Source organism: Clinocottus analis, unplaced genomic scaffold (genome assembly GCF_023055335.1).
Source record: "Clinocottus analis isolate CAN_PGR_092001 unplaced genomic scaffold, fCliAna1.0.p SCAF_7, whole genome shotgun sequence".
In the NCBI taxonomy this organism is placed as follows: Eukaryota; Metazoa; Chordata; class Actinopteri; order Perciformes; family Cottidae; genus Clinocottus; species Clinocottus analis.
Genome location: NW_027176229.1, coordinates 16739837 through 16754730, shown reverse-complemented (window position 1 = coordinate 16754730; position 14894 = coordinate 16739837). Strand labels below are relative to the sequence as shown.

At 41.9% G+C, this 14894-nt stretch overlaps 1 protein-coding gene across 18 annotated transcripts in view; it reads left to right on the top strand.

Annotated features, from left to right (window-relative positions):
• The window catches only part of ank1a (ankyrin 1, erythrocytic a), an 81716-nt gene extending 66918 nt beyond the window's left edge, over positions 1–14798 (top strand). For 13 of the 18 annotated variants that reach the window (XM_068604397.1, XM_068604395.1, XM_068604391.1 and 10 more), the window contains 6 exons: positions 4555–5200; positions 5424–5772; positions 7893–7976; positions 8253–8405; positions 9580–9678; positions 10867–14798. In XM_068604397.1, the coding sequence (XP_068460498.1) occupies positions 4555–5200; positions 5424–5772; positions 7893–7976; positions 8253–8405; positions 9580–9651 (1304 nt within the window). In that variant the 3' untranslated portion in view covers positions 9652–9678; positions 10867–14798. The other 5 variants (XM_068604402.1, XM_068604389.1, XM_068604405.1 and 2 more) reach the window with 5 other exon arrangements.
• Positions 14799–14894: the final 96 nt, after the last annotated feature.

Genomic DNA, 14894 nt, shown 5'->3' with positions numbered 1-14894 from the left:
CTAGCAGCTGGTTAGCTTAGCGTAGCATTCAACTGTAAACATGCAGAAGAGTGTCAGGGAGTTTCCTGGCAAGTCCCTGTGTTCATTTGTGTACTTAAAAGGTGCTAGTAGCTATGTGGATAGTTTAACTTTGAACGGAGCCAGGCTAGCTGTTTTCAGTCTTTATGCTAAGCTGAGCTAAGCGGCTGCTAGCAGTAGCTTCATATTTACTGTACAAATATGAGGGTTGCTTCTCTTCTAACCTTCTGCAGTAAAAAGCAAATTAGCCTTTTTCATGAAGTCACGTTCAGTCCACTAATTATCATTATTGTTGAAATAGCCCTTCACTAAACAAGCTGGCAGAATATTCCCCATAGAGCAGAGGAATCAGTTTTACTGCCGTCTTCACTCTCTCTCTCTCTCTCTCTCTCTCTCTCTCTGTCTCTACCTGTCCTCCCCTCTTTTTGTCAGAACAATGTCTGTAGGATTTGACTGATGCGGGTTCCTTCATAGTGCCAGCTCGTGCACCTCTATTGTAGGTCAGCACATTTATAAGGTTTACTTAGATCATTTTCAGGTTAGGAAAGATAACATCTTGTTGTAGACATTTGTAAGAGGAAATTTAAATTCTCTCTGCCTGTGGCTGCATGGGGACTAGTTTGAGTCTCTTTCGGGCTAATGTTGAATGTCCTTTTGGGAGCCCTGTTTTCATTCCCTGTGAATCTGTCCCTCTCTCTGTGTTTCTCTGGACATGTCATCTGCAGCCTAGCCGTCCTACTCTTCCTCCTTCTCACTCCTCTCCGAACTATGACCTCATGCCAACTTCATGTTGACCTCTGACCCACATCTTTATCTTTTATCTATTTTTTTTTTTTTTTGCGACTAGTCGTGCATTTTCTTTTTTTTTCGTGCTCTTGAAAACCCCACCTTTTTACGTGTCCGTACTGTGACCGATACCCCTCACACAGACTGTGTTCTCAGCACCCACTGGGAGGGGGGAGGTGACCCTCGCTCTCTCTCGCTGTTTCTGTCTGTGGTCATCACTCTATTTTATATTCCTCTTCCTCTCTTGCTGCTCTTTTCTTCTCTTTTTCCCATCCCTTCTTTCCCTGCCCTCCTGCCTGTCTGCATGTGCATGAGGCTGACTATCATCGCTCAACACCCCTGTGTTTGCATGGAGACACTGGGATGAGGAGCAGGAGTAGCACCGGCTAGTTGGAGATGACGACTCAAATGCTGCATTGGCCCTTAATTCTGCTTAACCAACAGACCTCTTCTTGCATGGCATGCATACTAAGAATGGACCTACAGTCTGTCTCTTCCTCCACTGATCTGTCCCAAAGGGGGTAAAAAAGGCCACAAACCTTTTTTTGTGGACTGTGACTTGCGTCTGCTCTGTTCATGTATGAATGTTGTGGTTGATTTGTATGTCACTGATTCAATGTACACTGTCCATCTGATGGCTTATTTAATGTAAATATATTTTAATGTCTTTGTGAGTGTTGTACGAGGCTCAATTTGATATTGTACCTCCCCTAATTGTAATTCTGCTTATTATTTAATGTATGTGTGAGTGTTTCAGTGTGAGCGTCTTTATGTGGGTTTTAAGTTGTATATTGTAAGTGTTTTGTGTCCTCCATATACATTTGAACAGTATATCAGTGTTTAACATGGACACAATTAGTATATTTCCTTTACATGTATTATTATGTGAGCTTCATTGCTTTGTTTTTCTGTATTTGTGTCTTTTCCAATCAGCGGGTTCAGGCAACTATTTTTCATCTTTCACTTCCACATTTCTTTATGTTCTCTTTCTTTCACCATCATATCCGATGAAGAGAGAGGGATGAGAAATAATTTCATTATATAATTTATGGCAAACAAATAACTCATGGTGTAGACTCATGAAACAATAAGCGTGAGTTCAGGTTGTGTTATTGTACATAAACACACAGACTTCCACCATATTTTCAATACACACCTGATCCTGCACCTCATTTACTTGTACTTAAGAACTTACTTCAAAACCGACTTCGTCTCCTTCATTTTATAGATGATAGGCTTGTTTGAATAAATGTGTTTATTTCAGTTCGATTAAGAGCTTGTTATTAGATTTGAATGCTATTATTAAAGCTATAAATGTTTTTGCTGCAGCTTATAATACTCTGATTTAATAATGCAGCATTTGAAGGGAAGTCAAAGGACAATCAAGCGTTTGTTAATGGGGCCCCTAAATTGTAAAGGAACCGTACCCCATATTTTCACTTGGAATCAGAATCAGAACCATTTATTGCCAAGTAAGTGTGCACAGACGAGGAATTTGTCCTGGCAGAAGAAATGAAGAGTTAAACTTTAACTCGGTAGGACAATAATATATTTAATTAACAATGGACATTAAATATTTATTTAGTATCTGTATATATATATATATATATATATATATATATATATATATATATATATATATATATATATATATATATATATATATATATATATCTGTGTATATATATATATATATGCATATATATATTTATATATTTATGTATATATATATATATATATATATGCATATATATATTTATATATTTATGTATATATATATATATATATATATATTTGCTTTGTTATATATAAATATATATATAAATATATATATATGTATATATATATATATATATATATATATATATATATATATATATATATATATATATATATATATATATATATATATATATATATATATATATGATTGTTATTTTCTATAAACAACCGACAGCAGCTGAGAAAAAAAGCAGAAAGTAGGACAAGATATCCTTCTGGCCGCTGTGTCACAAATATATCCTGCACGCTCAGCAGTACTCAACAGCAGCACTGCCAACCATGAATCAAGTTACATCCTGCAGCTCTGCACAGCTTCCTCATCAATATACAGGATACACACACACACACACACACACACACACACACACACACACACACACACACACACACACAGACGCTGTCTCTCTCTCTCTCTCTCTCTCTGTCTCTCTCTCTCTCTCTCTCTCTCTCTCTCTCTCTCTCTCTCTCTCTCTCTCTCTCTCTCTCTCTCTAGTGCTCTCTCTCATGCAGAAGGTGAACCGCCTCCTCTTCTTGCTCTTATCTACATATTGTATGCCCTGCATTACATTTCATCCTCTGGGGAATGTACTTTGTGATAACAAACCCTGTAAGCGACATAGAGTCATAGAGTCATAGAGCCACTCACACATTGTTTTACCTACATTACCATTCATTAAAGGTTTTACATTAACCATTTCCCTCATTTCCATGGTAAATGTTCATTTAGAGAGTAATTCATTCTGTATGATCAAGATACAAGGCACATTGTATGTACAGTAAAAGGGCATTCTTTGCAATGTAGTTTTCTTTCTTTTTGTGCAATGTAAAGTAATTATCTTAATTTAAAAAAGAAATCATGCTGCCATGACATTGTGCTCTATCATGCCAGGTCTGCCTTTACAAAATATATTGTTACAAAGGGTTTTCAAGACAGTTGAAGGAGTGACCTGAGTCCACAGCACATTAACATTGTGCAGTTTCACTCACTTATATAATTGCACTTAAAATACTCATTCAAATCCATGTTGGAGACAGCAACCATGTGACTTTCACAACAGGAGGAAAAAACAAGTCTACTGTGTATGTGTTTGCATAAATATCAGCAGTACTATATGTTTATATTGACTGCATTATAATACATATATGTGTCAATGAGAAAGCAAGCCACTCTGTGCAATGAGCTGATGTTGGTGTGCGTGCGTGTGTGTGCGTGCGTGCGTGTGTGTGTGTGTGTGTGTGTGTGTGTGTGTGTGTGTGTGTGTGTGTGTGTGTGTGTGCGCGTGCGTGGCGTGCGCACACTTGTGTGTGAGGAGAGAATGAGATTGCCTGCGTGCATGCTATCCAGCCTGACAATGATATTAACCTGCCTGTTTTTTGAGAAGGTTTGAATGCATGCATATGTGTGAGTGTGAGTGTTTGCGTGTGATGGAATGAGACGGAGAGAGAGCGAGTGTGTTTCTGGCATGTGTATGTGTGACAAAATGTGTGTCCCTGCTGGACAGGTGTGTGTCCCGGCCCCCAGGTTGGGGGCAGAGGCAGTAATTCCTATCCGTCTCCCTGCAGGTGGCAGCCGGCAGAGCAGCATCAGTCACTGCTGGGTCCAAACCAAAGTGTCAGTCTCTCAGTCCGTCCGGCTGTGTCTGCTGCTGCTGCTGCTGCTGCTGCTCTCACAGTCAGCGCTGATCGAGCTTGACAAACCCTCTTCTTAAAGCTGCCCTTGCTCTCTTGTCTCTAGCTCCTTGCACCTTTATTCTATCTCCTATTGTCTTGGCCCTCCCCTCTCTCCTTCCCAACTCCTTTCCCATTTGTCCCTTCAGCCTCCCCTACTTCCCCCTTCCCACCCCCCCTTGATGCCCAGCTCCTGGGCAGGGGCACTTACCCCCTCCCTGGGTCCCGGTGCTGTGGGGGTGAGGTGGGGAGCGAGGCGGGGGGCCGGGTGTCAGTGTGCCTCTCTCTGTCTCGCTCCAGGTTATGGGTTCGCGCAAGAAGAGCTTCTCTCACCGGCCTCCATGCAGTACAGTCTGCCCTCCCCGCTGGGCGCTGAGCCTTATTGGCAGGAAGTCTCCAGTCTGGACTGTGCACCCATTGCCACCACAGAAGAAGACACCCTCATGGAGATGTCTGATGTGCAGGTGTGGCCCTCAGGCAACAGCCCATCCCTGGTACCTGTGGAGGACTCCTCGCTTGAGTGCAGCAATGCTGATGATTCAGAAGGTCTTCTGGGGCTGCCGTACGGAAGTCTGGGTCGGCCGGCTAGTCAGGCCAGCGCAGCCAGCGGAGGGGGTGGGGTGCTGAGTGGCTCCATTGAGCTTCCCGAAGACGATTCAGAGATGGGTGTTGACTCACTCAGCACTGCCACGCCTGCCTCGCTTGGGGGCACCATCGCTGGGATCAATCTTAATGGGCTGAACATTTGTCAGAGGTCATGTGCAAGTTCGGAGGTATCAGCAGTCATCAGTGCGACTGGTGGAGATGGAGCTGGAGGAGGAGGAAGAGGAGGAGGAGGGACGGGCTCAGAGGAAGGGCTTTCTCTTGTTGCAGGACAGCAAAGGGTGTATGCTCGGCTGAGTGAGTCCCCTGGTCTGAGCTGTGTTGCAGACCGGAATGGAGACAGGTGAGTCAGACCTCTGTCTCCCCCTCAGGTGACAAAGTCCCAATCACACCCTCAAAACAATAGATATGTTCTAACTTGTCCTTAATCTTTATTGCACGTCAGTGAATGTCACTGGTGAACTGGAGTTTGTGTTCATAGGAGAATGATGAGTTGTTTTACTTTCCTTGGAGTAAGCATGTACAATATGTGTACCACCTCCATATTGATCTGTTCTCTTCTTCAGGTCAGGTAATGGTGGAAACGGAGGGGGTGGAGGCTCTTTCCTTTCCTACCTGCAGGAGCAGACAGGCCCAGGGTGGATCCCTGTTACTGACCCTACACAAGCCTGGGTGGGCAGTCAGCCCAAATCCAGGCAGGCCATGGACACCATGATATCCTCCGTATGTAACGCTGTGGACGGAGACCAGTCCCGCGTGTCCCAGGAGGCCCTGCTTCAGCCTGTGAGGGACATGGGGCACTCAGAGATCTTACGGGGGCACTTCAGAGGAACCCAGCCGTTTGAGAAGGGTTTGGGCTTCCCACACAGGGTACCAGACCTGAGGGCCTGGGACGATGTGCGCCTGAAGGGCCAGGTGAGTGTGTCCCTCCTCCCAGGAAAAATGAAAGGAATGTTTGTCCTTCATGACAAAGAATCAGTTGTTAGATATTACACGTTTATAAAGTGAAACATGTTGAATAGGCTTTAACTGTTGTGATGCAAAGCCAACTAATTTCAATCAGGATTTTAAAAATCAGCTTTAGATTATTCATGATAGATCCTAGAAACATACAGCCACCGAACACACACACACACACACACACACACACACACACACACACACACACACACACACACACACACACACACACACACACACACACAGTCTAGGGTCTAGGGCCCAAGATGGGCACAAACAGTCCGGCCAGATATAGCAAGCATTCTCACTGTCCCGCTCATGTTACATGACCCTCCACCCCCACCCTGATCATTTGTACGTGTTGACTTTCTAGCCACAACACCACTACGTCGTACTGTAAAGGACAATCTCTGCCATGAAACTGTAAGGGAACAGAAATATACAGATGCTTTTAGGGTCTTTGCGAGTTTGATTTTGTATGTGGTTCACATAGTTTTGCTCAGTCACACTTTAACTTACATTTGGATGGACTGTGTTGCAGTGCTGGATAATTGTGATTGCATAGAGATACTTTTTGCTCCAATGTTTTTACTAGGTTGTGTGGATGTGAGAACAGTCTGCAGGTAAACTCATTGAAGAAAGTCAGGGGAGAGGTTTCTTAGTGGTCTTACCACAGCGCACAGTCACACTGGTATTTAAAGCCCACAGATCACGTGGTCAGAAAGAGAGAGAGAGAGGTGGGAATAGAAGCCTCCCAAGGTTGCTCTTGCTTAGAATTTATGTCATTGAGAGGGTACCCCTGAGCCGTCAGTGGGAAGGAATAGAGACCTGAGGAAAGGGCCCACTGCCCCGGCTAAAGGAGGGCAGATATGAACTGAAAGTCAAAGAAACAAACTGCAACCAAACCAGTAACAGAAGGCAGCTGTTGCCTTTTTCCGTCAGCTGAGAGAGGCGGTGCATTGGAAACAGGAGCCACTGAAGGCTGAGGGAGTTTATTATCCTGTGGTGCTGTGTTGATTTGCTCGGGTGATGTGGGCCCTGGTAACAGAACTCCTCTTTAGCTTCGTGCTGCTGGCTTTCCTGGTCATCAGCTGTCAGAATGTCCTCCACATAGCCAGCGGCTCCGTACAGTCCGTGCTCACCTACATACACGTTCAGCTGGATCGTGAACTCGGTGAGCTCGAAGGAGTGGCTGATGAAGAGGAGAACGTCACCACCAGGGTGGTCCGACGCAGAGTCATCCTGAAGGTACAGACAAAAGGACAGAGGATAGTCGAGCAGAAATTTGAAGACAGGATTAACAGGCAGGAACAATCTGGAGAAAATAGTGTTTGGTTAAAGGGTGAAGGAAGCACTATTTTCAGAGTGATAATGGATAGGTCTGTGTTAATATGGGTGGATGATCGGACAGGGTTGTGTGACAAAAGGGGCAGTGATGATTAACTTAGACAAATGTATATGATAGTGACAAAAACTGATTAGAAAAACTACAGTACAAATGAATTACTGTAATATTACAATCATTGGTTTTTGTTAGAATCGCCATCACATTGCTCTGCAAATGTGGCTACATGTATCTTCTGCTGATATGGCTATAAATAAGTCTTGGGCTTAACAAGTTGGACTCTAGTTCCATTAAAAAGCGATATGAACTCGTCCTCCTGAATCTTAGACTCAATATGACAATATGAGCATGTGTGCTGACAAGTTTTATTCAGGTCTACACAGGCTGGTCTCGCCCTTGTCCTCACTTCTCCGGCTGACTTTGACTTTATAAATAGCTCTGTAGACAAGTTGCAAATTATTAGAGCCTATAACAGCATTGCCATGACCCTCATCAACTGTAATTATAAATGTTGCTGAGGAACTTAAAGGATCCCAACTGTTGGATTCATGCTTCCAATAACAACCGTCTAAAACCCCTCACCTAAGCATTGGTCATGGTGTGCATTGGCTTATGGTGTGCAAGTAATTACACTGCAGTGGCAGCTAGTTTACCGTGCATCAAGGCCATAATGTACTCTTGAATTTACTTTTTAAACTTTAGGAGATCCTATCTTGTTTTCTGTCCACAGGGCGATGAAGTTGAAGATCTTCCTGGGGAACATGTAAGCGAGGAACAGTTTACTGATGAACATGGAAACATCGTTACAAAAAAGGTCAGCCACTGTAAGATGTTTTTAAACTGTTTTCTTAAAATGGGAACAGTGGTTGTTTTTACTTATACCAGTGTTATTACTGATTCAGCATCTCTGCAGAAAATAATTACGACACTAATAATCTTTATGAAGTTATTCACATAAGACATTACGCTATGGATACACTGATTGTCCCCCAAAAAGATATTTTTTAACATTATTTATTTTATATTTCACCAACTCTGTCTTTTCACTGCCTTATTCCCACCCTCCTTTGTACATGTGTGTACGTAATAGATTGTGCGTAAGGTTGTGCGCAGAGGGAAGGGTTCAGGTGAGGAGGGTGTTCAGGAGGTGAGCCTGGAGGGTTCTCTGCAGGATGCCAACGAGCTGGAGGTTGATGCTGAGCAGTTCATGAGCTACGCCATCCTGGGCCGGGACAGCAGCAAGGTGGGCTTCTGATCTGCAGACAGCTGACCATCTGATCAGGGCCTGTTTGAACAAATCTATGTAGCAGCTAGTTTATAGTGAACAGGGGACTCTGTGCTGCAGTGAGCTTGAAAGTGTCATCTCATGGTGGTTTTTCTAGGCATATCCCTGCAGTCCTTGAGCAGCTAAACATGCAGAAGCTTCAGTATGACAGGCTGAGAACACAGTTTGTGTGTGTGTGCCCTGTTTTATCGTGTCAGTCCTTAATCACAAGTGAAGATGGAGTGCAATGTTTTGTTGGTTAATTGGTTGATTGCTGACCTTCTGTTACATTCATTTTGTGCTCTGGTGCTGTTAACACTCACAGTTCATCGGCCTATTCAGAGTCTCATAATTTGAGTCATCACTAAGCCTCACCTACACTTATCATTGTGTGTTTCTTGCATTTTAATGACTGAATGAATTGATTGTGGTTCCTTGTGTGTGGCTATATTTTCATTATGTCCCCATCAGTTATCTCAACGGCTGAATCTTGTCTTTTTTGCCTTGATTAAAGTTGATAGTCCTTCAACTGTGACTGTGTTCTGTATCACTCAAACCTGCAAGACTCTGAATCGGAGCTGGGTCGAATAATATTTGCTATCTTTTACCTGCAGAAAGTAGCAGAGGATTGAGGTTTAATACATTGAGACACTTCTGAATATTAGGGTGTCACTTTGTGTATTGTCTTATGTGTCAAATCTCATCCACCTTAACATTAGGAAATTTAAAATATATTTGCAAATATTATTTGACCTAGGTGTACTCTGAATCCCAAAGACTGTCAATGCTTCTGATGCCCTCTTATCGTCAACTGTCTTTCCGACTGTCACCCATCTTTTCTGTCTTTTGCATAATTTATTTCTCTCTCCCCCCTTCCCCTTCCTTTACTTATTTGTTTCTTACATTTCATCTCATATGTGTTGTATTTTTTTCTGTTTTTCTGTCCGTTCTTTTCTTCATGGCACTATTTCCTTCCTCTGTTGATCCATTTCTCTTTCCATTCCTCATCTTTTTCTTTCATCCCCGTCTATCTCTTATTTATTTCACTCTCCCTTACTAATGTTCCCTCAACCTCTTGTTCGGCTCCTGTTTTCCCACCTCTTCTCAATCCTCACACCTCTTCTGCTGCCAACCCCCTTCCCCCCTGATGTAGCCCGATACTGTGGATGTGAAGAAAGGTGCTCAGATAGTGAAATGTGCCAGTCTGCGGAGAGTAAAGCAGTGAGGCAGGCTGAGTGCTGCGTCCCTGCAGGTACGGGACTGACCCACAGCGCCTCATCTGACCTGTGGGCTAAACCATTTAATCCAGTCTCTCTGGATTAAATGCATCTGAATGTACCTTTAATTCAATACTAATGACATGTAATGTAATGCTGGCACAGAACATATAAACTTCACTTTCTGTCATTTAGTAAAACAATACACAAAAAGTCTTACAAAAATGTGTTGCATTCCATGACAATATTTTCTTTTAAGTCAAATATATTATTGATTTTGACATTCAGAGTTGGATATCAATCATTTTCTGTTGACATATCGATTTCTTCCAGTTTTACAATATGCACAATATAAATTGCTTGCCTTTAGCTAGATGCTTTGCCGTGTTAACTTCAGATGTATGGAGTTATATTTGTGAGTAATAGCAAACATGCAACTAAATGCATTGAGCACAGAATTCATTTTTGTTTGTTTGAATTAAATCATGCCTTCCTTGTGATAACAATTTTTCTACAATATGTAAATAATGTACTTGCAAAAAAAATAATGTCTGTGCACTAAATATATTCCATACAGATGGACAACGCAAATGCAAATAGATCATTATTGTTTTTGCTTTCCGTTACGTCAGATCAATAGATTTCTTTATGCATGTTGTGACTAGCTGGAAAAAGGGTTGGCAGAGTGTTCACTCGGCAAAACAACCAACTAAAAAGGATCTTGTAAAGTGACAGCTCTCAAGGTCAAAGCTGTAAGGCCAGTTGTCCTGGGTATTGCTATATGGAGCCACTGCTGTGTGGGTGTGTGTGTGTGCATGTGTGTGTGTGCGTGTGTGTGTGTGTGTGTGTGTGTGTGTGTGTGTGTGTGTGTGTGTGTGTGTGTGTGTGTGTGTGTGTGCATGTGTGACTAGCCCATTGAACATAAAGGCCATGACATTCTTGAGATTACTCATATTTCAAGCGACGCACTACTACTTTATAAACCACTTTTGCCAACCATTTTTGCTTGAAAGCTTTTGCAGAACTATGTGCTGTGTTGTTGTTTAAGTGTTGCAATGACTGATCAGAATAAGAGTGGGGTTTAGGTGATTATATAAGCTTGAATTGTAGGGAAAGATGGCAAACGATCACATTTGCTTTGATTTACTGCTGCTTGCATGCCACCCGCTCCGTAGATTGCTGATGAGTTGTGGCTAAATCAGTGTGTTTCCGTCTCTCCGCAGAGTTCTCCACAGGATTCAACCCCTTCACCGAAAACATCCTACATGGACACATGACCAGCAGCAGCTGAAAGGAGGAAGAACACATAAAAAGGCAGTCAGACCGAAATGAACGGCAAAGCCATGACAACCATAGAGGCTATGCCCACTATCAGCACGCACCGGAGGAGAAGCATACGGATTTACTTGTAGTTTTTATTACCTTTTTTTTTTTTTAAAGAAACCGTGGAAAAAAAAATATCTACTACTACGCTAGAAGCATGATTTCATAGAAAACAAAAACACAAACAAAAAAAACTAGCAACCAAAACGTGCTTCCTGTTATCTGTATCAGCATGAGTGACTGCTGCCGCATGGCCTGTCTTTAACTACGAAAACTGAGGGAATATAAGGGTGGGTCAAAGGGTGGGGAGGGATGGGGGGGACACACTAGTGCTGTATAGGACAGGCATGCAATGTACTGTAAGTGCTGGTCTGTTTTCCAAACCAACAGCAACACGTGTGTCAGTCAAACTTCAGAAAAAGGGGAGACTAAAATAATGAGAATTACATAATCTCTAGGCAACAGGTTACTCTCCCTCCTCTCTGCCACACTCTTCCAGCTAAGAGCATCACAAACTAGTTTTAAACCTGTCCCAGTGCTCTCAAAGTTCAGTAAAGCTACAATTATCACCCAAGGATATCAGTGTTGTACATAATATCGTATGCACTAAAACGCTCTATGTGACTGTGTGTTGTTTATGTTATAAGTTCCCGATGCCATGCCACTGATGCTGCTGTTTCAGGTACATACGAAATCCCCTCTTGTTTTTCTTGTTTGTTCGTTCGGTCTAAACCTGTATATTATTCTATAGATCTTTGTGGGTAGAACATGCAATTGTTCTGTCGCTCTGCCTGTTTTTAAATGTCGCATTTTTGTGTGTAATGTTGTTTGTTTCTTTGTGCTTTCAGCTTTTGCTTTCGCCATGTCAAACAGTAGAGGTAAAGCATAGTCTAAGTCCTTTACTGTACTGTGGCTATTTGAGTTGTGGGAGGGAAGTTTCTGCAGTAAACCTGCCTCCCTGACCTTCCCTCAGAGTGGTTTGCCTTGTGGAAAGGGTAACAAAGAGATACATGATGATTATGAGAGATTAACCTGCTCTACCATCCCACTCCTCCGTCTTTTCTTGTCCCCAGTGTGCCGTATATCCTTGTGAGGTTTCTGTTAATCAGAGGTCTATCTGAGCCAAAACCCCAATATCCTCACCTTTAATCTTGCCCTGATCGCCCTACCTCCGGCTTCTCAGTCCCTCCCCACTCCTCCAGTCAGCCTCTCAGAGTAGATGTAGCAGTCCTTTTTACCTCCAGCAGGGGGCAGGATCTCACCGTCAGCTCGTAGCAGTGTCTGTTTGACCTCATAGTGTAATTTAAGACACCACCCCACATAAGATGCAGTTATAGACCGTCTCACCACCACCAGAAGATGTCACGTGATAAGAGTGAAGTAACTGAAATACTGCAAATAATGTAGCACTGGTATGAAAAAGATAAAGAGTCAGCTGGAGAAAGGAAAGCGTCGTACCGAGGGTTGAGGATGTGTTGAGCTTTGATGTTTGTCTCCTTGGCAATTGTTTGGAGTGTAGCAAAGACAGTCAGTCACCGAACACTGTGATGAGAAACTGTAATACTGACCCGCAACTGTGAGCCTGACCCTTCCTGAAGCCTGTATCTTGTTTCACTCCTTTCTTTATAGTTTTGTTTTTATTTGTAATGATTTACTGTCTTAACTGTACTTCAGAAGAAGCAATAATTGCTTGCAAAAGGAAAGGAGAGAGAGAGAGAGAGAGAGAGAGAGAGAGAGAGAGAGAGAGAGAGAGAGAGAGAGAGAGAGAGAGAGAGAGAGAATTTTAGAACCATGATTCATATGCTTCCTCAGCTCGGGCTTTCAATCTGTCAATCAAAGCTTTAAGCTACACTCAGAAATGATGTCAGTACATTATAACCCCCCTCCCCTTTCCTCATTTTAACACTTTGCCTTGTCTCGAAAAAAAAACAACAAGATATTAAGTTTTACACCAAGATTTGGTGAATAGTGTTATGCCTTCGTACCAGCCATCCCATCTGCAAAGTGCCCAGTGTCTGTTTGTGTTACTCATCAGGGAATGTAGGTGCCTGTTCAGTCTAAGTTTAAAAGCTCAACAGCATTTGTATCTATCTTGAAAGAAATCATAGCGTGTGTGTGTGTGTGTGTGTGTGTGTGTGTGTGTGTGAGAGAGAGAGAGAGCATGTGCGCGTGTGCGTGTGGTATTTTAATATCACATAGTTCGACCTGGATGTTGGGACATGTCAGCGCTGTAATAATATCACAGGAAGTAATATTGCAAATGGACAAAGCTCAGATTCTAACTTTAATTCAAATATTCTTTTGAAGTTGATAACTCAATAAGTTTGCCATCTCACACAATATCAATTACCTCCATGCATTTATTTCAAACATTATGTTAGACGATGAATGCTTCATTGTGAAAAAATGTGTCAGTCACAAGAACGCAATAATCACCCATCAATATGTGTTGGTTTTAGGATGGCTGCACAGCCAGAGATGATGAATGTAAAGTCTTAGTAAGTCTTCTTCTAAAGTAGTCATTGGTGTTGGCTCTGTTCTTTAGAAGTTCATAGGGCGTTCACTCTGTTGTATCAACTAGTTATCTGCAGTTGATCATCAACATGCATGACCAACATAATTAAAAATGGAGACATTCAAAGAGAAAACATTTTAACAAGTATCCCTTCATCATATATTATTTCTACTTGATTATATTTTTAATAACCACACAAAGTTGGATGTTAAAAAACGATTACAGAGCAGTGTAATTGTGTACTACCCTTATGTCATAGCTCTCTAAGGGCTCATAATGATGGTATGCTTGGGTTGGTTTCTGAAGCAGGAGCCTTTTACAAATCCACTGCTGATGTCAGGGGGGAGTCTGGGGAAAAGACATAAAGAAGGAGCATTTTGAAGTTAGAAGGAATTATTGTGGGGAGGCTTAGTGGCTCCGACGTCTAGTCTTTCAAGATGACAAGCATTTTTCCTCAACACAAGCCTAATCTATTTCTGCCCCCTCTACCAAATATTAGACTGAAACAATTTTAAGGCGTCCACATGGTGACAGTTTGAACCGGTTTGAAAGGAGGAGTCCAACTAAGTGCAAGCTGAGGGAGGAGTGGTTACATTACAAATATGAACAATGAAAAGCCCTGCACTGTGGGACCACTGAGATGATGCCATGCACCAAGTTCATGCAAAAATATATTAACTGTTGCAAAAACTAGAGAACAAATGTATATTCCTTTAGAATGGATTGAAGACATTATTAACGCAATAGCATATTACTCAATACTAAGGAATGCAACTGCGCACATGCACAGAAAATGTTTTTAACATAAAAGGCTATATATATAAATATATATGTATATGTATATACATATATATGTGAAATATAAGAAAATATATATATTTACTTAGAATGCTATGCACCCTTACTTGTCAACTGGGATTCTAGTTATGTTATGGATGTACTTTTAGCATCATACAGCTGTAGCTACCAAGAGACTGTTGAGTTCTGGGTAATGCCTGCAACCTTGGGATAAAATAGGGGTCTTGTGGGTATTTTAACCTGTTTTATTTGCTTTTTTTTATTGTAATGGAGAGTCAAACATGAATTTAAAATATACATGTAAAAGCCTTTTAATCCAATCAGATCTGAGGACATCTATTGACAATTTACTCTGTACACCAGCTCAACATTTACAAAATTAATAAAGAAATGAAATGTCTTTGTGTATAGTGTGTATACTTTTGTGTGAGATGCTTGCACGTGAGTCACGTGCACCCAACTGCTGATGATCATTCCATAGTTTCGAACAAATCAAGTATAATAAACATGCTGAATTTACTCTGGCCTCGTCATGTCCATACTGCTGTTATGGGAATTATTACATCTTATTAAACGTTCACTAAAGTACTGAATGTTTAACACAATTGTCTCTTT